General features: G+C 36.6%; 1 protein-coding gene across 1 annotated transcript in view; it reads left to right on the forward strand.

The window, feature by feature from the left end:
• Window positions 1-22,753, forward strand: part of PEX7 (peroxisomal biogenesis factor 7) — a 71,732-nt gene that overhangs the window by 42,598 nt on the left and 6,381 nt on the right. The window contains exon 9 of the mRNA XM_054570021.1: window positions 7,056-7,155. Within this exon, the coding sequence (XP_054425996.1) occupies window positions 7,056-7,155 (100 nt within the window). The remainder of the gene's footprint in view (window positions 1-7,055; window positions 7,156-22,753) is intronic.

Consider the following 22,753-nt stretch of genomic DNA (forward strand, 5'->3'; position numbering starts at 1 on the left):
GAAACCGCATACAGCACCGAACCCTATATATAACTATGTTCTTCTTTCTGGCATATCTGAATGGTCAGCAGCATCACTACTCTCGTACTTTGTGGCCATTATTAAGTAAAATAAGGGTTACTTGAATACAAGCAATTGTGATACAGCGACAGTTGGTCTGATAACACAGAGGGCTACTGAAGTGACCAACGGGCAGGGAGCATATACTGTGTGGGTTTGCTGGACAAAGGGATGAGTCGCATCCTGAGTGGGCCGGGGTGAGAAACGTGCGAGATTTCATTATGCTACTCAGAAGGGTGTACAATTGTACAATTTAAAACATATGAATTGTTTATTTCTGGAATTTTCCATATAATATTTTCTGTCTGTTGTTACTCGAGATAACTGAATCCACTGAAAGCAGAACTGCAGATAAGCGTAGACTACTGTATACCCGTTGTATCTACCTTGAAAATTTTTTGTGCAGATCAAATGCTATAAAAGATAATGGGGAAGACTGTGTAAACTGTCCAAGTCTTTCTTTCTGAGGATGCTTGGGTAAAGCGAGAACCTCAGTTTCGGGTCCTCTTTGTTCTTCGTTATTGGGAAGCTGGAACTAACATTGATACTGTTCTATTGTTTGTTTACAGCCTTTTATCCTAGTCTGTGAAGTTAATAAAAATTATATGAAATAATAGTTTTACTTTTCCTGTGAAAATGTTTTCCTATCTTTTGCTTCTAATATCTTTGTTTCTTCCTAAAGTTTTAATTCACTAGTGGTTAGAGCCATAGTATAGTAATAAATTCTTACCAGTTTAACAACTGTCTAGATCAGGGGTTCTGAAAATGTGGCGCTGGGCCCAGCAACATGAGCATCACCTGGGGACTTGTTTCTAAAATAAGTTTTTGAGCCTGACCGGCATGGCCCAGTTGTTAAACATCATCCCACAAAGCAAAAGGTTGATGGTTCGATTCTCAGTCAGGGCACATGCCTGGGTTGCAGGCCTGGTCCCTGGCTGGGGCATGTGTGAGAGGCAACAAATCAATGTTTCGCTTCCTCTCTTTCTCCTTCCATTCCACTCTCTCTTAAAAATAAATAAATAAAATCTTTAAAAGAATAAAAAGATAGGTAAGCTCTCTAGCCACGCTCCAGACATCTGTATTCACATTTAGCAAGCTCTCCAGTGATTCTGATGCAAACTTAAGTGTGAAAACTGCTGGTCTAGATCAGTGATTCTCAATAAATGGGTGGTGCCCTCCCTCCAGGTCAGAGGCTCTCAACCTTGGCTACATATTACAGTCACCCAGAGAATGTTAGCACCTCGCAATTCCCATGACAGTCTCCAGGCCAATTAGAATTCCTTGGAGAGCATTCACACAATCATTATTCTTTTAAGTTTCTCAGTCGATTCCAATGTAGGCAAGGTTGAGAAACACTGCCTTTTTTCTCCCTTCTTCCTAAAATCACTATTGCTTCTAATGGGAACTTATGTAACCTGTATGTATATTGATACAGGTTGAGAAGTACTGCTTTAAATAGTGTTCCCAAACCCAGATCGTTGAGCACCAACACTTCCTAGGAATAGATTTCTGGATTCCATACTGATCTACTCAGTTGAAATTTTTAGGAAAGAATTTCTCAGCAAAGCTGAGGAATGTGTATTTTATGAATATCACATATAATGAGCCTTGGTCTACCGTTTGGGAACCATGTCTGTATAAGTGACTTAAAAGTGACCTTAGTTGTGAGGTTGGCCTTTGTTATTTGTTTATCTTGTCCTTAATATACATACTTAACTTTTATACACGCAAGACATACAAAAAAAATCGAATACTGTTCCTGAATTTAAGGAACTTAGTTGCTTTTATAGATAGATAAATAAATAGTAAATAAATAAACACATGGAAGTGCTATAATAGAAGCCAGAAATATGGGAATCATTCTTGGTATTCTCTGTTCCATTAATCATCTTGATTTCTTTTGTCCTATTAATTTTTCCGCCTGAATATGTCCCTAACCCATCAACCTTTCCTCATTGTCACTGTTATCCCCTTCAACCCAAGCTGCTATCATCTCTTTTTAGGCCACTGGTATCCCCATATCCACTCTTGAGCCTTCAAGTCCATTCTTTTCTCACTGATCAGAGTTACCTTTAAAAGGCAAAGCTGCTCGAACTACATGGGACCATACTGTGTGGGAACTCTCTGTATTAGGTTCACAATTTTTCTGCAAATTTGAAAGTACTCTAAAATAAAAAAGTTCATTTAAAAGAAATGTTTAAGCCCTGGCTGGTGTGGCTCAGTGGACTGAGTGCTGGCTTGCAAACCAAAGGGTCGCCAGTTCAATTTCCAGTCAGGTCACAAGCCTGGGTTGTGGGCCAGGTCCCCAGTTGGGGGTACGTGAGAGGCAACCACACATTGATGTTTCTTTCCCTCTCTTTCTCCCTCCCTTCCCCTCTGTCTAAAAATATTTAAATAAAATCTTTTTAAAAAATTTTTAAGAAGGCAAAACAATGAATAAACCTGCTTAAAACTTTCACTATTGTGAGTGTGTACACACACGTGTGTTTATACTTAAAAGAAGGATCCAAAAACCTTCTCATGGCCTACGACACCTGTGTGATCCGGCCCCGTTTACCTTGTGTAACGCCCTCCTGTCGCCCTGCCCCGGTCTCACGAGCCCTCTCTGTCACACACTGCAGGCTCCTTGCTGACAAGGCTCAGGCTGCTGTCTTTGCTCTCCACCTGGCAAACTCAACCTTCAGGTTTCAGCTCAGTGTCACTTCCTCAAAATGACGTTCTCACATCATCCTGTGTTGTCTTTTGGGGCACTTGTCAACTGCAGTTACATTTGTATTTTTGTGGTTTTTTAAAAAAAAAAAAACCTGTCTATCCCAACGAACTAGGAGCTACAGGAGAGCTGTGTCTCTTGCTTCTGGTGCTTAGTGCAATAGCTGGCACATTTTAGGACTCACAAATTGTTGAATTAATGAGTAATTAAATGAGGAGAAAATAAGCTCTTGTGACATTTTTTTGCTCCTTATAGTTAGGAAGGGCTCACAAAGGATTACTGACTAATTCATAAGTTGAGAACAGAAAAGGAAAAGGAAGAACTTTGAAAAATATTTTAAACTTTCCACTGAATTCATTTGATGGCTAAATTTTACAAGTGTTAGTATAGAAATTTCAAATTACATTTTAATAAAGTAAAAAAAGTAATTTTAGCTTAATTTTTGAAATAGATATTTGATTTTTTTTATTTTACACAGTACTGCAACTTGCATTGCTGAAGAATTGTGAGTCAGAAGGCAAAAAGGGATTCAACCAAGACATTGTACTAGGATGAAATTTTCTCTTTCTCCCTCTCCATTTAAATGAAAAATGTTCCTACAATTCTATAATATTTTTAATCGTTGGAAGCCAGTATATTTACTTCCCATGATAGAGCTTAAATTGTCAGTGATTTCATCAGCAAAGAGACAAAAAGGCACCAAGTAATATATATGCTGGACCAAAACACCATTTCACTTAAAAATAATGTGCCTTATTTGACTGCTTAATGACATATGTAGCCTGACTTCCCCCAATAAAAAAAGAGCTCATTTTGCTTGTGTGATAGATGCATGAAGGCTCTTAGATATGTAGAATTTATGGGATATTTGAGTCCAGAAGAAGAGTGCAAAGAGAGGCCTTGCTAGCTCCCCAGTTGCAAATGCAGGAAAACCTGGAAAAACTCTCATTTCCCTCCTGCCACTTCCTTTTTACAACTAACCATTCCTGGTGGAACTTGAATAGTGATACATAGGAAAATCTGGAACTATACACATCAAACTGTTAACATGTTGCCATTAACAAGAAGAAATGAAGAAATAAATACATTTCTTTTGTTATTAAAAAAAGCCATTAGTGATTTAAAGAAACAGTTTACAGACACATTAACTTTTGATTTTCTCAACTCTTTGGCTTGTGCAACTTACTGCATTTGACTATATATCTATATATATTTAAATCTTCACCCAAGGGTATATTTATTGCCTTTAGAGAGAGAGGGAGGGAGAGAGAGAGACATTGATGAGAGAGAGAAACATTGATCGGTTGCTTCCTGTACGTGTCCCAACCAGGGATTGAACCTACAGCCTGGATATCTGCCCTCAGTAGGGATTGAACCGGCAAACTTTTGGTGCCTGGGATAACACTCCATCCAACTGAGCCACCTGGCCAAGTCTTGACATGATGTTTTTGACAAGATATTTTAGTTTACTGAAAAATATTTAAAAGTTATACGTATTAATATTAATTTTTACTTATTTTACTGGCTCCTGATCCCCTTTAGGTTAAGAAAATTGAAGCTCAGATTCTCCCTATTTAGCAAATCCTCTCGGGGTAAAAGCAGCCTTCATCATTCCATTTACTGCTTTGGGTTTTAGATGTCACTTAGTTTTTACTTGAGTGTTCTTCATTGATGCTTTTATGAAGTTTTGTGGTAGTTGTTTGTTTTCACAGTTTATCTAGCAAGTTTAGTTATTTTTAAGGAAGAATGTTGGTCTAAGTACCTAGTCAGCCATTCTGGAATTGAATCTCATAATTTTTGCACATAATATACACTTTGCATATGACATAATTTGTCAGAGTTGTGAAATGGTGTAATAGCTAATGGTTGCTTGTATGCCATTCACTAGATGAACCTTCCCTTCACCAAACAGTATCCTTAGAGTTTTAGTGTGTATTTTATTTGGTGAATTCTTTGCAAAATGCAAATAAACATTGATAGTTTTTCCCCTGTTAAAGTTATGATGGTGTGACTATGGTGTGGAACCTTGTCTGCCCACTAAGCTATGTAACAGATCAAATTTAAATTGACTTTTTGAATTCACTCTCTGCCTTTCTGCATATGAGACTCCCCTGATCACACTTTCAAACTAAAATGGGATGGTTTCACCTCTGTGCCCTTGGTAGGCCTCCTCATCTTCACAAGGCCCGCCTGACTTGCCCTCAGTGTGGCCTTATCCTTAACTGGCTCCGGTAAGAAAATAACAACAAAAAATGCATTCCAGGAACTGATCAAGGGGGTATAAACGAATCCTTGTTGCTTTTTATTATACTTAAATGGTTCTGAAGGAAACCAATTTTTATGGTTTGTCTAAAGAGCATTTAGCCTATCCATTTTACCGAAATAAAAGCTGAATCCCAAATGAAGTCAGAGAGCCAAATACCTGGATTGGATGAATCTTCCCATAGAATGATTCTACCAGACTGCTCTTTGGGGTGATACCATTGACTGATGAGCAGCGGCCCATGAAACAGCATCTCCATATTTCCGCAAGAAATGTTCAGGGTGTTCTTCATTTCATAAGCACTGGGCTGCTTCTCTGTGAATTCCAAAGGGTGAATGTCCCCATGAGAGTTCCAAGAGCAGTTTGGGTGTAGACACTATGAATTCAGGGCCCCATTGCATGCCCCTTTTTTCTTTGGCAACTGGGAAGCTTAGCATCTTGAGAGGTCACCCCCTGTCAAGCATATACAACTTTATGGAATATAATTTTGTTTATAAAATTTGCAGGTTTGAACTTACTCTCCTATCCTGACTTTTCCTTTAACATTTTTTCCATGTTAAATACATATTTTTAAAACCATTTTGAATATTTTTGGAACATAGTTGGTATACACAAAACCATTTGATAATTTCAGATATTGCAAATCAGTGTATAACAAAGTTTTAGAAATGAGATTACACAATTACGTATTTACTTTTGCTTATATAAACGTTATCAAGATCTAAAAATTAGATTGCAGTAAAATTCACTGTCTCTAGACCCAAAGGAACGAATGTGCAGAAACGGTGGAGACCACTATTATGATTTCTGAGGACTGCGGCTTGTTCCCTCATCTGTTTGGACAGGCAGATTTTCAAAAGTAAAAATCACTCTCCTTAAATATTTTGTAGCTTTCAGTAAGCTGATAAATGAGCTACTTATTCATTGTCTGTCTAGTACCACACAGTAGATTATCCATAGCAACAACCCTTTCAAACTTAATAAGACCAGCTCTGTATTTATTAGGAAAATAATACCACCAGGTTAAACAAACTGATTGTTGGTTTTGTGTATTTACTCTCTTTGAAAGAGATCGGCCAAACCTTCAGTGTGTTCCATATTGTACATCATTAGGGATACTGAATTGGAGTATGACTCTATGAATCTGACCATGCTATTTTAATGGTGTCTTTAGAATAAGAAAGATAATGAGTGAATAAAGCTTTACAAATGGAGTACTACTTTGTGTATTGAAAATAATGCCAAATTCTTCCCTGAACAGTAGAAATCAGATATATGATGGTAAACATCACAACTCCTTGTCTGTAGAGGATAAATAGAATACTTACTATTGGGCCAGGAAAATGCATTTTAGTTTTCTTGACTCTAGAAATTACACTGACATGGAATCTATGTGCCTAAGAAAGGCTGTGCCTCAAAAAAAAAAAAAAAGAAAAAGAAAAGAAAAGAAAAGAAAGAAAGAAAGAAGGAAAGAAAGAAAGAAAAAGATAGTTTCAGAATTAGAGATACTTTCAAAAGAGAACAGATACTTTTAAAGAATTTGAATTGCTGTTGTTGAAATGTAAATTAAACCTCAGATCTTTTCATGTCAGTCATTGAGAAATGAAGTAGTATTTAAAATCATGAAATATTAGAGTGCATGCATTTCAGTATCCTTATTTTACAGCAATGAATGCTTTTAGAAATTGCTATAAAAGCCTTGTGTCTCTCATCGCAAATGTCCTTGTGCCATATTAAAAAAAAATTAATTGAAAGTAAAGTTTCACCCTAGAAGATTACTAATGGAAATATAATAATTGTTTACAAGGGTAAATTGATTACCAATTCTGTTTTTATATGATAGAATGTAACATATTTTTCCTTATTAGATTTTTTTAATGTAGATCAGTAATGGGACTCTTGCATTTATGAATTGGTTGAGCCTATTTTGATTAAATTTTTGCTATGTTAAATATCTATTTTTTCTCAAGTAAATTTTTGTAGTTTTAGTTCTTCATTTACTTTTTTTGTTTATATTCACAGATTCTGGAACTTCTCTAAGCCTGACCCTCTTCTTGAAATAGTGGACCATCATACAGAGTTTACTTGTGGTTTAGATTTAAGTCTTCATAGCCCTACTCAGGTAATGGCTGCGATCTCCTGATCATTTTTCTTCCCATACAGTTCACAGAACCCCTGTGTGTGGCATGCATTGCTTTTATGAACAAAATTGTTGCCTTTAGAGAAGAGCAAGGTACGTTTACTCAATCTTCCTGATCTCTTTTGCTGTAAAACTTGAGCATTTGAAATACCAGGGAAGGAGAGTTATCCAGAAACTTGACATACCTCCCTCCTCTTGAAAGACTGACTTTTCTGAGAGGGAAAGGAATCTTTCCCCAAAATATTGTACCTTATATGTTGAAGGCTTTGAGTAGATCTCTCCCAATGGAAAGGGTGACAAGAGAAGAATGGAATGGGGAAGGACTGTCCCCAGACGTTGGTAGGAGCCAAGAGTGCGCGGTCCTTGAGCAAGCTGCCCCGCAGCCCTGAGATGATGGGCAGGTCACTTCCCTCTCGGGCCTGTCACCCTCATCTCCACGCCCCACGTTGAAAGAGAGGCTTCGGATGCAGAACGAAGTAAGAGAGAACGCCTGCTGTTTTCATTAATAAACTTTTCATTTCCCACTTTTTGTTCTCTTGAGGACTGGAGGGTTTACATATTTAGGGTTATTTTTAGAGTTGTTTCAGTTTTGGAAACTCAGGTCAGATAACAGAGTATATGAAAACACTAGCATATCAATGAAATAATATATGTGGAAATTCTGGAATGTGACTAAGAAATTATGCTTTCACAACAAATTTTAGAAGTTAGACAAAAAAACAAATCCCATTTCTCATTCCTGCGTTCTTAAATTTAAATGAATATACTTTTTTTAATTTTAGGATTGTAAGACATAATTCAGAGTTTAAAATATTCTCAATAGACATTAGAATAGTCTTATTAACATTAGAATAGTTGTTTTAAAATGACAATGGCAACTAAGAAGAGAAGAAACTAAAAGAGTGATGGATGAAATGGCATTATCTTTCATGTAAATGCAGTGAGCTTTAAATGAACTAGTTTCTTTTCCAAGAAATAAATCTATTATAGATGATTTTTAATAAAATATTCATATCCGTTTTTAATCCCAGTTAAAAAAAAAAGATGTACCTATTGAGACATGGCAATACCAGACAAAGAACCCTAAGTAAGTATTTTCCTCTCCTGTGTTTCTGTTAACCTCTTTTCTCTGAGTCCCAGACTGTGGCCTCAGGCAGCGCACGCACCTCCTTGGCTTCCTCAGTCATGGCCGCTCCTCACCCAGGTCTGAGAAGTGCCAAGCGTGTTCTAAATCCTCCACTCATAGACCACCTGTTAAAAGCAATTTTGCTTTTGGAGGATTTATTAATTAAATTTTATGCATCCTAAATAATAAGAGAATTTATTACAAGGTCATATATTTTGTGTGTATTCTGGTGACTGCCACCCATCTCTTCCAGTTCAACAAACAAATTCCATTTGTATTAAGGAAATAGATGCTGTTGAGAGCAAATATGAGAGAAGAAGCAGGGGTCTTCCAGCTCTAAATAAGCAGCAGGGTCAATGGCATAATGTACAGTCAGCTGGAAATCTCCACTGAATAATTCATAGTGGGACAGAGTCTTGGGAGAAAGAAGGACCTTAGAAACAAGACCCCTCCCTCTCATACATGCCGGTCTTTCCACAGATACTTTTCATATGCCAGACCTTGAGCTCGGTACTAGGAATCTAGTGGGGAATGAAAACAAACATGGAACCTGCCTTCATAAAGCACTTAGTCCACTGTTATATCAAAAACTCTCATGAATGAATGTAAGTGACAGCATGACAAGCTTATGAAGGAGAAGGACGTTGTTCCTCAAGCGTCCATAGTCAGGATAGATGTTTGACCTATTGAAGAAATTGGTGAGGAAGTGAGGATCCCTTGAGATCTGATGAGCAGGCATTAACTATATGAAGAGAGAGAGGGAAGACGGACCATAAACAGGCAAAAAGCAACAGTGTGTTACAGACCCTGTGATGGGATGGAGCATGGATAGTACTTGAAAATGAAAGAAATTAGTTCTTTCTTATTTATGGTATATTATTCAACATTAGAATTTAAGAAAATGTGTTTGTTGACTTGTCATATTTAAAAAAACAGAGTGTTGAGATTGACTAAATTTTTTGTTTATTTCAGTGTTAGTTTATATATATATAATTTTTTGCTATGTGTTCTAGGTCATACAAATGAAATATTGAAGAGTTTTTATTATTTGACGCACCTTTTACTATGAAAGTATTTTTAATCTTTTCAAAGTATTATTAAATAGTTACCATTTCTATTAATGCCCTTTTGACATTCATTGGTTCATTCTTTCATGCTGTCATATTTGTTGAACATCTACTACAGTTGTATGGGAAAAGAAATCACAGTGTAGTATGATAAATACTAAAATAGAGGGAAGCAAATGATGCATTGGGCAAATATACATTCACTGATTCATATATGATATGCATTATATATATATTTTTATATTATTTGTCAGATGCCTACCAAGCGCTAGGTATTGTTTTAAGTACTAAGAAAAAGCAGCCAGCAAAACAGACTATATCCCTGATCTCATGGAGCCTACATATTGTGGGAGAAATCAAATAATAAACAAGTAAGCAAAGAAGATGATTTCATATAGCAGTAAATACTATTCAGAATTGGAGCAATTTTATAGGAAGATGGCAGAAGGGGTACTTTTGCTTGAATGGTCTGGGAAAGGCTCTCTCAGGAAGCGAAATTTGAGCTGAAAAACCAAATAATGATATGGAATCAACCATCCAAAAATTTAAGGGAAGGAGATTTTCACAGAGGAAACAACAAATGTCAAGTTTTTGAAATGGTAATGGGTTTGGTATGATTAATTGACAGAAAGAAGGCCTGTGTGGCTGGAGCCAAATGAATGAGGGAAAGAGTGAGATGAATTATGTGGGGGTCAAATTGTGTAGGACCTTGTAGACCCTACTGTGTTGGATTTTCTTGTAATTGTATTACAAACCTATTACAGATTTAAAAGCAAAAGAATGAAAGAAATTGATTTTTATTGTGGTATAATTGACATATTTTTTTTCAGGTATACAAGATAATGATTCAGTATTTGTATATATTGTGAAATGATGACTGAAATAAGTCAAGTAACCATCTGTCACTACACATAGTTACAAAAAAAGGTTTTTTCCTGTGAGCACTTTTAAAATCTACTCTATTAGCAACTTTCAAATAAGGAATACAGTATTATTAATTATAGTCACCATGCAGTACAGTATATCCCCATGGCTTATTTTATTAACTAGAAGTTTCTACCTTTAGACCCCCTTTACCTACTTTGCCCACCCCCAACTCCTTGTGTCTGGGAACCACCAATTTGTTTTCTGTACTTATGAACCTTCTTTGGTATTTCATTTTGTTTTGTTTCAGATTCCACATGCAAGTGAGATCATATACTGCTTATCTTCCTTTCTCTGACTTATTTCACTTAGTATAATGCTCTCAAGGTCCATCTGTGTTGTCACAAATGGCAAGATTTTATTTTTTTTTGTTGCTGAATTTATATATATATATATATAATTTTTATTGATTATGCTATTACAGTTGTCCCAATTTTTCCCCCTTCGCCCCCCTCTGCCCAGTGCCCCATTCCCTCCAGCAGTCCCCACCTTAGTTCATATCTATGGGTCATGCATATAAGTTCTTTGGCTACTCCATTTCCTGTGCTGTTCTTAACATCCCTCTGTCTATTTTGTACCTACTAAATTGTATTTTTAATTCCCGAACCTTCTCCCTCCCAGCTATTAACTCTCCAAATGATCTTCGTATCTGTGATTCTGTTTCTGTTCTGCTTGTTTGCTTAGTTTGTTTTTTTAAATTCAGTTGATGATAGCTGTGAATTTGTTGCCATTTTAATGCTCATAGTTTTTATGTTATTTTTCTTATATAGTTCCCTTTAACATTTTATATAATAATGGCTTAATACTGATGAACTCCTTTAGTTTTACCTTGTCTGGGAAGCACTTTATCTGCCTTTCCATTCTAAATGATAGCTTTACTGGGAGAGTAATCTAGGTTTTAGGTCCTTGCTTTTCCTCACTTTGAATGTTTCTTGCCAGTCCCTTTTAGCCTGCGAAGTTTCTTATGGGAACTCCCTTGTAGGTAACTATCTGCTTTTTTCTTGCTGCTTTTAAGATTCTCTGTTGATCTTTAACATTTAATTTTAATTATGGTGTGTTTTGGTGTCCCAACTTGTTTGGGACTCTCTGCGCTTCCTGGACTTGTATGTCTATTTCTTTTGCCAAATTAGGGAAGTTTTCTTTCCTTAGTTTTTCAGATAAGTTTCACTTTCTTGCTCTTCCTCGTCTCCTTCTGGCACCCATATGATTTGGATGTTGGTATATTTGGAGATGTCACAGAAGTTCTTTAGTCTGTCCTCATTTTTTAAAATTCATTTTTCTTCTTGCTGTTCTGATTGAATGCTTTTATTCTTCCTTATGTTCCAAATTATTGATTTAGTTCCCTGCTTCATGTCCTCCACTATTGGTTCCGTGTAGATTTTTCTTTATTTCACTTAATGTAATCTTCACTTCTGTCTCATCTTTTTTATGCTGTTGCATAACCAGTGAGTTCTTTGAGCATCCTAATAACCAGTGTTTTGAACTCTGCATCTGATAGATTGCTTATCATCATTTTATTTAGTTCTTTTTCTGAGTTTTGTTCTTTCATTTGGGCCATATTTCTTTATCTTCTCAATTTGGCAGCCTACCTGTGTTTGTTTCTGTGTATTAGGTAGAGCTGCTTTGACTCCCTGACTTAATAGTATGGCCTATTGTAAAATAGCACACCAGTTAGTTGTATGGGGCAGAGCCTTAAATAATCACCAGGGCAGAGCACCCCATGTCCCTGCTCTGTGGCTCTGTATGGAGGAGGGCTTGGAGAGAGGACAGTGCTGCTGCCTGGCCTCTGGAGATTTACCCAGAAGAAGCTGTCTCCGGGCACTTGCCCTTGTTGCCAGGCACTTCACTTTCTCCTCATATGCCACTGGTGCCCCTCCAGCTATTGCCCCGGTGTAGAATCCCAGGGGTAGTGGGTCTGTGTAAGTCCTAAGACCATTGCATACCCTTTAAGAGGAGTCTCCTGAGAATCTTGCAGTTTCTTTGCCACCACAACCCCCACTGGTTTTTACAGCCAGAAGTTATGGGGACTTATCTTCCTGGTGCTGGAACCCTGGGCTGGGTGGTCTGGTCTGGGGCTGGGATCCCTGGCTCCCAAGGTATCCCTCCTGATTTTTACCCACTGCATGCCTCTCCATGTGTCTCTGCGTCTCTATGCCTCCTACCTGTCTGGATGAATGTGGCTTCTTTAAATCCTTGGTTATCGAATTTACATACAGCTTGATTTTCTGATGAATCTGCATGATATTTATTTTGTAGTCTAGATGTAATTTTTGCTATAGCTGTGTGAGGAGGCAAAGCATGTTTACCTACACCTCCATCTTGACTGGAAGGCTATATATATTTTATTTATCCATTCATCCATTGATGGATACTTCTGAGGGGGCACCAAAAAAAAACAAACAAACCAAAACCGAAATTATCTTCTGGAGGCGGGCCCCTTGTAGTACAGGCTTCCCCCGTTATGTGAGTGTTCTAGGGGCCCATCTACATCAGTGGACCAGCTGGCGTTGTGAGAGGCTGTGTTCAGCTTCAGTGAATTTTTTTTGAAGACTCAACACATTTGCCCATTTCGTGATGGGCATTTTACAAATGCATCTGCCCATACTATGCTAAGTGTTCAGCAGTTTTTGACCAAAAACTGCATGACCCCTGTGCCCCACCCTTCCTATTCACCCTATCTTGCCCTGAGCAACTTTCTTTTGTTTCCCGGGATGAAAAAAGTTCTCAAAGGGAAACATTTTTGATGTGGAAGATGTAAAACAAAAAGCAGCATAAGCACTAAAAGGCATCAAAACTGACAAGTTCAAAAACTGTTTTGAGCAGTGGAGAGAAAAAGTCTCGATAGGTGCATTGCATCAAATGGAGAGCACTTTGAAGGTGACAGATGTTTAAACATGTAAGAATAAGTACACGATTTTTAAAAAATAAATTCCATGGGGTTTTTTTGGTCCCCTCCTTGTAGTATTGGCTATTGTAAATAATGCTGGAGTGGGCATGGGGGTAGATCTGTATTTTCAAATTAGTGTTTTTGATTTTTTTACATAAATACGCAGAAGTGGAATTGCTGGATCATATGATAGTTCTATTTTTAATTTTTTGAGGAACCTCCTTATTGTTTTCCATAGTGGCTGCACCAATTTTCATTTTTACCAACAGTGCACAAGAGTCCCCTTTTCTCCCCATCTTTGCCATTGCTTGTTATTTCTTGTCGTTTTGATAATATCCAATCTAACAGGTATGAGGTGATATCGTATTGTGATTTTGATTTGCATTTCCCTGATGGGTAGTAGTGTTGAACATCTTCTCATGTACCTGTTGGCCATCTGTATGTGTTCTTTGGAAAAATGACTTCAAACCTTCTGCCCATTTTTTAATTAGAATTTTTGTTTTGTTTTGCTGTTGATTTGTACAAGTTCTTTATAGATTTTGAATATTAACCCCTCATCAGATATGTAATTTGCAAATATTTTCTCCAATTCATACTAATAATAAAGGCCATATAATACCCAATGGTGAAAGACTGAAAACTTTTTCCCTAAGATCAGGAATAAGACAAAGAAGTTTGCTTTCACCACTTCTATTCAACATAGTATTAGAAGACCCAGTCAGACCAATTAGTCAAGAAAATGAAATAGAAGATATTTTGGAAAGAAAGAAGTAAATGATCTCTGTTCTCCAGTGTATGATCTTATATGTGGAAACTTTTAAATTCAACCATTTCAACAAGTATAGTCTTGTAAATGGTCTAAAACATCCAAATTAAAAGACATTAAAAGTGACACATGTATGAGACTTTGAGAAACTCAGTAAGTCAAGATTTTGTGACCTCTTAGATGGAGGCTTTGAAGAAGAGGTTTTCTAACTCCAAATCCTAGGATTCAGTTACTTTGTGTGATGAGTTTATACTATGCTTCTCCCTATAAATTTATCTTTAAAAGTGTATTTTTTCCCTCCATTTTATTTATTTTCTGTTTTGGACTTTAAGCTTTCTTTTTCTTCTAAGGTGGTAATTTTAGTAAATATTTTGTCATATACTTAACATTAGCATATGTTAACACAGACATTCGTGTTGTTTTTTAGTAATAATTTATGTTTTTACCAAGAAACATTAAACTTTTTTCTAGGGGAGATGAAAATCAAGTTCTTGCAGCGCCTCCCTCTTTCTCTCCCATTTATTTGTTATCTATTGCTAAATAATAAACTAACCCACAAGTTAGTGGCTTAAACAACAATTTCCTTTACCCACAATTCTGTGTGTCAGTAATTTGGGCTGGGCTAAGCTGAGTGGTTCTTTTCTTGTTCTCACCGGGGGCTCCAGCCATCTGGTGGCTTAACTAGAGCTGAGTAGTATAAGATGGCCTCGTTCACATGTCCTAGGGTGTAGTGCTGGTTCTTCTGAGCCATGTGTCCCCAGATGAGCCCAGGCTTCTTCACTTAGCTGTTGTAGATTTCCAAGAAGGTGAGAATAAAAACTGCAAGGTGTTTCCAAGGGTAGATTTGGGGGTCACACAACATCCTTTCTGTTGTAAAGCAGGTCACAGGCCAGTCAGATTCAAAGAGTGAGAAAGAGACTTCACATCTTAATGGGAGTAGCCACAAAGAATTTGTAGCCATTTAAAATTTACCACATTAATTTTTTGTTGGTATAGTTAATAGTTTAATTTATTTTTGACATTGATCCTTTATTCTCACAGTATGTGGTCAAATTTACGGATTGCATGTTAATTTATTTCACCCTTTGTTCATAGTTTATTCCCTTAAAAAGTATCTTTCTCTCACCTTTTAGAAAGTAAGTACCTTTCAATCTCCTTTCAAAAATGTGTTGTCTCTTGCGGTGATCTGAACATCTGTAGGACTTTGCTGACGTTACTTTAGAGCTTCTGTGTCTTAATATATTATCTGTCTTAAAAGGAGATTTATCTGAGTTCTTGTATTTATAATTCTTTTTTTTCTTTTTAGCTTCTCCCTTCTTAGAGATCTGAAAGATGAGATCTAAAGCATTCTTAAATTACACCTCCTTTCTTCTTGACAGAATGTAAGATCTTGTCTTTAAAGGTTTAAAACTTGACAAATAAGTGTCTGGGGTCATTCTTTAAGAATAATTGCTGAGAAATTCTCTGTGCCCTCACTTGTTAACCAGTCTGAAGTTATCTTTCACTTCAAAAATTTTTCTTTGATTTATTTTCCCTCTGATCATGATTTGTACAGTCCTGGCATTTTCCCTTTTCTCTTTTATCCTTATTATTTCTAAATTGGATACCCTTTTTTTATTTTTTAGGCTTATGAGTCTAGACATGTAATGTACCCATTTGTATAATTGGGATTTCTTGTATTAATGTATTTTTAGAATTCTTGACTTTGTGTTCTACAGTAACAAGTCCGCTCTTTCCAATGCTCATTGACACTCAGTCTGGTATTTATAAGCTGGGTACAAGTTTACATATTGTTATACGTTCCCTTTTGGATGATAGTTATTTCTATTTTAAAGTAGAAATTATTAGTTAATTCCAAGATATTGCTTCTCTATGTTTAATAAATATTATCTTTTCTTCCCAGGATAAAACTGGGAAATTACATATAAAAGAAAGAAAAAGATTCCTACCACTCCATAAAGAATTTGTTATTCCATATTATTGTGTCTTTCTAGTCCTTTCTAAAGAAATTGTTTAGTTTAAGTATCATGCTAATATTGGAAAATGCACAGATTTTAAATGTGCAGCTAGGTGAGTCATCAAGAAGTGACCCATGCTCATGTGTCTGTCACTGAGGTCAAGCTATAGAGCACGGCTGGCCTCCAGGAGCCCTCTTGGGCTTCCTCCCGGATCCTACCCTTTGCTGCTCCCCAGAAGTGAGTGCTCTGGATGTGTGCATATTTTCATAGTTATAGTTACACTACACATAAGAATTTTTCTTCTGGGACTCCTAAAATACTTGGTGAACATAATCTTTAATGAATGAACGTCCTAGTCTACCCATGCTAGGAACATGTAGGTATCTTTGTAGTACCCTTAGAATAGGGTAGGAAAAATTTTGTATATTTTCATGTTGTTTGGTGGAAGATGCTTAGATTTGATTCTGATTTAAACTAATTCTTTAGATGTGTTCTTAAGAGTTATCTTTGGCTTTGTTGGTGTTTTAGTAAAAAATATTGTTTATTTGAAATTCAGCTTGTGTTTTGATTCAAATCCCTATTGTCACAATCTCAGATACCAGGTTTAGAGATTAACAATGGATAAAATATTTTAAATTTCTCAGTTTAAGGTTGTAAAATGAGATTTTAGAAGGAGATGAGCATTATTGGTAGTTAGGATATCTGTGTCCTGTGCACTTTTTATCTGAGGTGGATTTTCTTTGTCTGTCACACAGGCCAGCTTTAGAATTGGAAAGAACATATGCCAGAAACATCCACTGTCCTCAGGCGGTAGTCTCTGTTGTTTCCTCTTTGATGCTTTCATAATTGTATAATATTTAGCTTAAAATTATATAACAAGAGCTTGTTTCTCCCAGCCATCAAACATTCCCCAGACCCAGCTCTGCAGGACCTTGGTGCGCTCCTAAGGTGGTTGCGTTTAGCCTGTGTCTACTACCCTGTGCACTCCCTTGTGGGCAGCCCTTGCAGCGAGAGCTTCCAGAGTTTTGAACACCTGAGCCCCTGGTGCCTCTGCCTCTGAGTTCCCATTCCTGAATCATCCACTCTCTTCCTCATTTTTCTTCTTCTAGACTATGGAGCATTGCTTCCAAAAAACAAGCAAAAGTGTTAACTTGGCACACTATGAACTACTTTTCAAAAAAACTATATTTGGGCTCTTGATCCTACTCAACTTGCCTTTAAAGTCTTTTTGATTTTCTAGTCCATTCTCTACAGTATCTTTTCTCAACCTTCTACACTATCATTAACACTCTGGACATTTGACCTTACCTCCTACTTTACTGTAAAAATAGCCAAGAATGACTATCTTCTTCCATCTCTATTCCCTCAAAATATTTATGTTCTTTCTCTATTTTTCCCCTTTCCAGTAGGTTCCTAATTTTCTCACTGGCTTCCTCATCCAGGGCTTTGTTTCCACAGTTACCACTGTTTTTTAGATCCTCAGTTAGTTCCTCTATTTTCAAAGCTCACTTAATGCCATTATCTTATCTCTTCTTATATTTATTGATTTTACTATTACAGTTGTCCCATATTTTTTCTCCCCTTTATTCCCCTGCACCCTGTACCCCTCCTCCTTTCAGCAATTCCCCACCCCCACTTAGTTCATGTCCATAGGTCATACATATAAGTTCTTTGGTTTCTCCATTCCCTATACTATTCTTAACCTCCCCCTATTTTATACCTACCAGTTACGCTTCTTATTCCCTGTACCTTTTCCCCCATCCTCCCCCTCCCCACTGATAATCCTCCATGTGATCTCCATTTCTGTGATTCTGTTTCTGTTCTAGTTGTTTGCTTAGATTGTTTTTGTTTTTTTAGGTTCAGTTGTTGATAGTTGTGTTTGTTGCCATTTTACTGTTCATAGTTTTAGTCTCTTTCTTTTTCTTAAATAAGTACCTTTAACCTTTCATATAATAAGGGCTTGATGATGGTGAACCCCTTTAACTTTACCTTACCTGGGAAGCACTTGATCTACCCTTCCATTCTAAATGATAGCTTTGCTATATAGAATAATCTTGGATGTAGGTCCTTGGCTGTCATGACTTTGAATACTTCTTTCCAGCCTCTTCTTGCCTGCAAGATTTCTTTTGAGAAATCAGCTGATAGTCTTATGGGAACTCCTTTGTAGGTAACTGTCTCATTTTCTCTTGCTGCTTTTAAGATTCTCCCCTTATCTTTAATCTTGGGTAATTTAATTATGACGTGTCTTGGTATGTTTCTCCTTGAATCTAACTTCTTTGGGATTCTCTAAGCTTCCTGGACTTGCATGTCTGTTTACTTCACCAGATTGGGGCACTTCTTTGAAAAAACAGTGAAGGAAAATTTTCCTATTATCTTATCTCTTCATCAGTAAATTCTGTTTCTCTCCTATTATTAGACATCTAGAACTTCCCCTTGCAGTTCTATTGTCATCTGTTATTAGGTACTGCAACTTCCCCCTTGAAGTTATCATTCAATTATATTCTAGTGATTTTTGACCCATTAATCTAAATTGAGGTCTTGCTTTTTCTTCCAGCATTTCTAACTTGGTCAGTTGATTATATGCTGAGGCCTGACCAGAGACATGGAAAGTCATCCTAGTTTTCTTGTCTTTCTGCAACCCTAAATTCACTGGACATTAAATTTATTAATTCATTCTTACCAGTACCTCTGAAATCTGGATCATATCATTCTAGCTCTAGGACTTAGATAAGCATTTATTTAGTATCTCTGCCATGGATTACCGCAGTAATCTTCTAACTAATCTCTCAGCTCTTGCCATCATTCCACTGATTTTCAACATTGCCTCAGGGGAGAGCTTTTCATAATGCTAGCTACCATCACAGCTGTTAATCAATATAGTTCTAAAAATTGTAGCCAATTAGTAATAGAAGAAGACAAAATAGAATATAAATTTTTTTAAATGTAGGAAATTTTATGATTATTTGTACTTCATATGATTGTCAAATGTTCTAACCCAAGAACATCAACTTTAAACTTAGTAAAAATAGAGTTCAGTAAGATCAGTAAAAATAAATATACAAAAATGAACACTGTGTAGATACCACAAATCATCAGTTAGAAAATAAAATGGGAAAAACTACCACTAAATGACCACAACATTCTGTGTGTGTGTGTGTGTGTGTGTGTGTGTGTAGAATACATAGAGAAATAAAATTTTTAAAATGTGCAAGACTGCAGGTAAAGAAAATTACATAACTTTTCAAAAGGATATCATGTCTCTTCAATAGAATACATTTTCTTTTTATTATTGCTACCATTTTTTAGGTCTTTCTCATCTAATGCAAATATTATAAACACAGTCAACCACTCCTGTGATGCTCCTTGTCTACTGTGACTATCAACGATACTAGTTATGTGAAAGTTTTAATTTACAAATCACTACCATTAAATTGTCATCATCATGTCATCTCAGAAACCTTAGACAGCCCATTTACCTTCAGGGTAGAGTTTGAAGTTTTAATCTTGCTTTCAAGATTCGATATAATCTGTATTGTTTTCTAATCATATTTCTTACCATCCTATGTAATCCTTCTATGACATACCAATTATATTTTATTACTTGTCATCTCCATGTTTTTGCCACTATTTTTCTCACTCTTCCCACTTTGGCCTATACAAAGTATTTCTGCTTCTCAGAGTCCAGAATAAGTTTTTCTCTTCTTTTACTCCTTTCCTTTTTTGCTTCAGTAAATATTTGAGTGTTAATTATATACCAGAAGCTAATATATACACACACACACACACACACACACACACACACACATAAACACACACACACTTATATATAAAATAAATATTAAATGAATAATGTGTGAATGAATGAATGAAAAGAATTTTAGTAGACTTAGTTAACTTTTTCCTTTTTACTTAAACTCTATAAAAACTGACACAATAAACCGTGTTCTTCTCTGTTGTTACTTTCTACTGGTTGAGTAAGTAAAACATGTTCTTACCTCAGCTGATAAGGAAATAGAATGCAGCATGATGACTGGGCTGTACTTTCAAAATTTAGAGTTGACTGTTAGTGATTATTATTCATTTTTCTCTTGTTCATTTTTGCTAAAGAGGCCATATGTCATATAGATAATTACAGCTGATTAAACAAGTTTCCCAAGGGCAAAAACAGTTGTCCATAAAATTGAGAGAAAAGAATATAATGATAGATAGGAAATGGAAAACTTGTCAATAAAGACTCTTAATGAATCAGTAGGAATTCTTTGTTATATATTAACAGCATATTAAATCATTTGAAATAAATTGCCTTATCAGAGGCATGTGTAAACATTTTAATAAAATGGAAATAATTGATAGTGAATAGAAATCCATTTTCTAAGTTACATATGTATTTAAAATCTGGTGTTTTCATTATGTTTATTTTTCCAAAATTTATAGGACCATTATTATTGAGCATGTCCTGTAACAAATCTTATCTGATTCACTAAGATAAATTGTTGTTATAAACATCTTATTGACTGGATGTGTTTCTTTAATATCCTCAGTCTACCGTAGAATCTAGCCTAGTACTTTGCACATAGGAAGTGTTGAAATATTTGTTTAATACAGCTGTTCTCAAGCATTCCATGTCTGACAATGTTATGATGTATATGCTATAACTCTAGTTAGAAGTTAATAGGCTATTTTGATAATAAAGATCCAGTTTTTCAAGAATGCTTCATAATATATTTTAAAGAAATTGACATATTAGAACAGTAGCAAAAAATTAGTGTGCTCATTACTGAAACTTAGAAATCTCTAGTTAGCTGTTAAAAGTGAAAATGGCTCTGGCCAGGTGGCTCATTTGGTTGGAGCATCATCCAGTGCCCCAGAAGGGTTGCTGGTTCGATCCCTGGTGGAGGCACATGCCTGGGTTGTGTGTTTGATCCCTGGTCCGGGCGCAGGGGGTGTGTGGAAGGTAACTGATAAATGTTCTTCTCTCTCCTTCTCTCTTCCCCTTCCTCTCTCTCTAAAATCAATAAAAATGTGTGCTTGGGTTGGGATTCTAAAAGCTTACTTTAAAAAGTGAAAATGAAATAACTGAAAATAGGACTTCTATGAAATCTTACCCTATTACTTTATTTATTTTTTTATCCTAGAACAGCAGTTTTCAATGTTTTTCATCTCATGGCACACATAAACTAATCACTAAAATTCTGTGCCATACCAAAAAATATATTTTTTGCCGATCTGACAAAAAAGGTATAATTTTGATTCACACTGATGTCTGTTTTTGTGTTGGCTTTTGACATTTTTATAATTTGACAATCTAAGGAAAAGGAGGTCAGTGCCCCTGACCAAATAGTTTAATATTGCATGTTTTAAAACTTTGGGCTGAACATTGGTTGAAAATTGCTGCCCTAAAAGATAGCAATGAAGATTGATTCTAGAAGTTTTAATTAAGAAATATAACATCTTGATAAATAATTTTTCCTATAATGTTGATAATTTTGGTTCAGTTTTAATGAAAAGATTTTATGTTGATCTCAGATTAAAAGAAATTCAGCAGGCACAGGGATGGAATGCACTGTGGTGGGGTTTTGCAGGTTAGGAAGTGAATTTTCCTCTGGCCTCTCCTTGGGCAGAAGAGGTAGAACCTTGAGACTCACACCCTGGGGTGTCCACTTGCGCGCTTACCATAAGGAAAGTGGATCAAACGAGATGGGCTTTGGCAACCAGCCTTCAAGAAACCCTAGATGGGAGTCAGACCGAAGTCAGAAAAAAGCCCCTCTCAAAAGATTAAGAATTTTACCAGAGGAGGTAAAATGCTATTTAATTACCTTAAAGCTAAAACTTTTAGTTCTTCATTTATTCTTATTCATTTCACTGCCTAGAACTCTTTCCTCCTCTCCACCACGGCCCTACCCCACCAACGGTAACAACTACAGACACTCCCTGGCTGAGGCGTACTCCTCTTTTGAGCCACAGTTTAGGTAGCACTTCCTCTTGAAAGCTCGCACCTTCCTCACATTTGGTTATACATCTACTGGACCCCATAATGTCCCAATTATTGTCCATTTCACTCTATGTTGTACACGTCTGTTTACTTATCCATCTTTCTGCTGGACTCCAGATCTGTGAGGACAGAGACCTGGACCATCTTGTCTACTGTAGTACCCTCAGCATAATTCTGACACAGAGGAGGCACTCAGTAAATATTTGTTGAAAAATGGATGAATTGAAGTACGTATGTATATATGAGTTATGTTTTAGGTAGCTTTGCACCTGCTAAATTTTGAATTTCTTGTTAGTCAACAACAAATAGTCCTGCGTATAAAGTACTCCCAAAGAACTCAAGGTTGGTACCTATGACAATAGCCCAGCTAAGAAAGTGGATAAACATCAGAGGTTCTCCGTTCCGGCTGAGTGTTAGAATGCTCCCTGGGCGGTGCTAATGCTCAGCTGGAGAATGTCCTGGATTAACTTTTTGGGGTCAGGGGCTGAGAATCTGAAGGAAATGATTGATTTTCCTCTCTCCTCCTCCGACAATGTTTATACACACAAAGGGTTGCATTTAGGGACTCTGAAGCCTGCCTGTGGGCCTTGGTTTAATGCCAGTACAGCTGATCCCGGGGCCCCCTGTGAGTACCCAGGCCATGAGGCTGGGGACCAGTGATCTGTGTCTTAAGAAGCCCTCGAGGTGATTCAAGAGCAAGGCAAAGCTTGAGCACCACTGCCCTACAGAAACGCCATCAGAAAACTACAGCTGAATACTATCCTTTTGGTTTATTTGAGGGTTGGGCTGTTTATTAAAAAAAGATAGCCATCTGAAGAGTGACTTTGTATCTCCTGTAAAACCACTCTTTTGTTAGTGAA

Source organism: Pteronotus mesoamericanus, unplaced genomic scaffold, assembly GCF_021234165.1.
Source record: "Pteronotus mesoamericanus isolate MK-2021 breed Mesoamerican mustached bat unplaced genomic scaffold, CSHL_Meso_final contig_20, whole genome shotgun sequence".
NCBI lineage: Eukaryota > Metazoa > Chordata > Mammalia > Chiroptera > Mormoopidae > Pteronotus > Pteronotus mesoamericanus.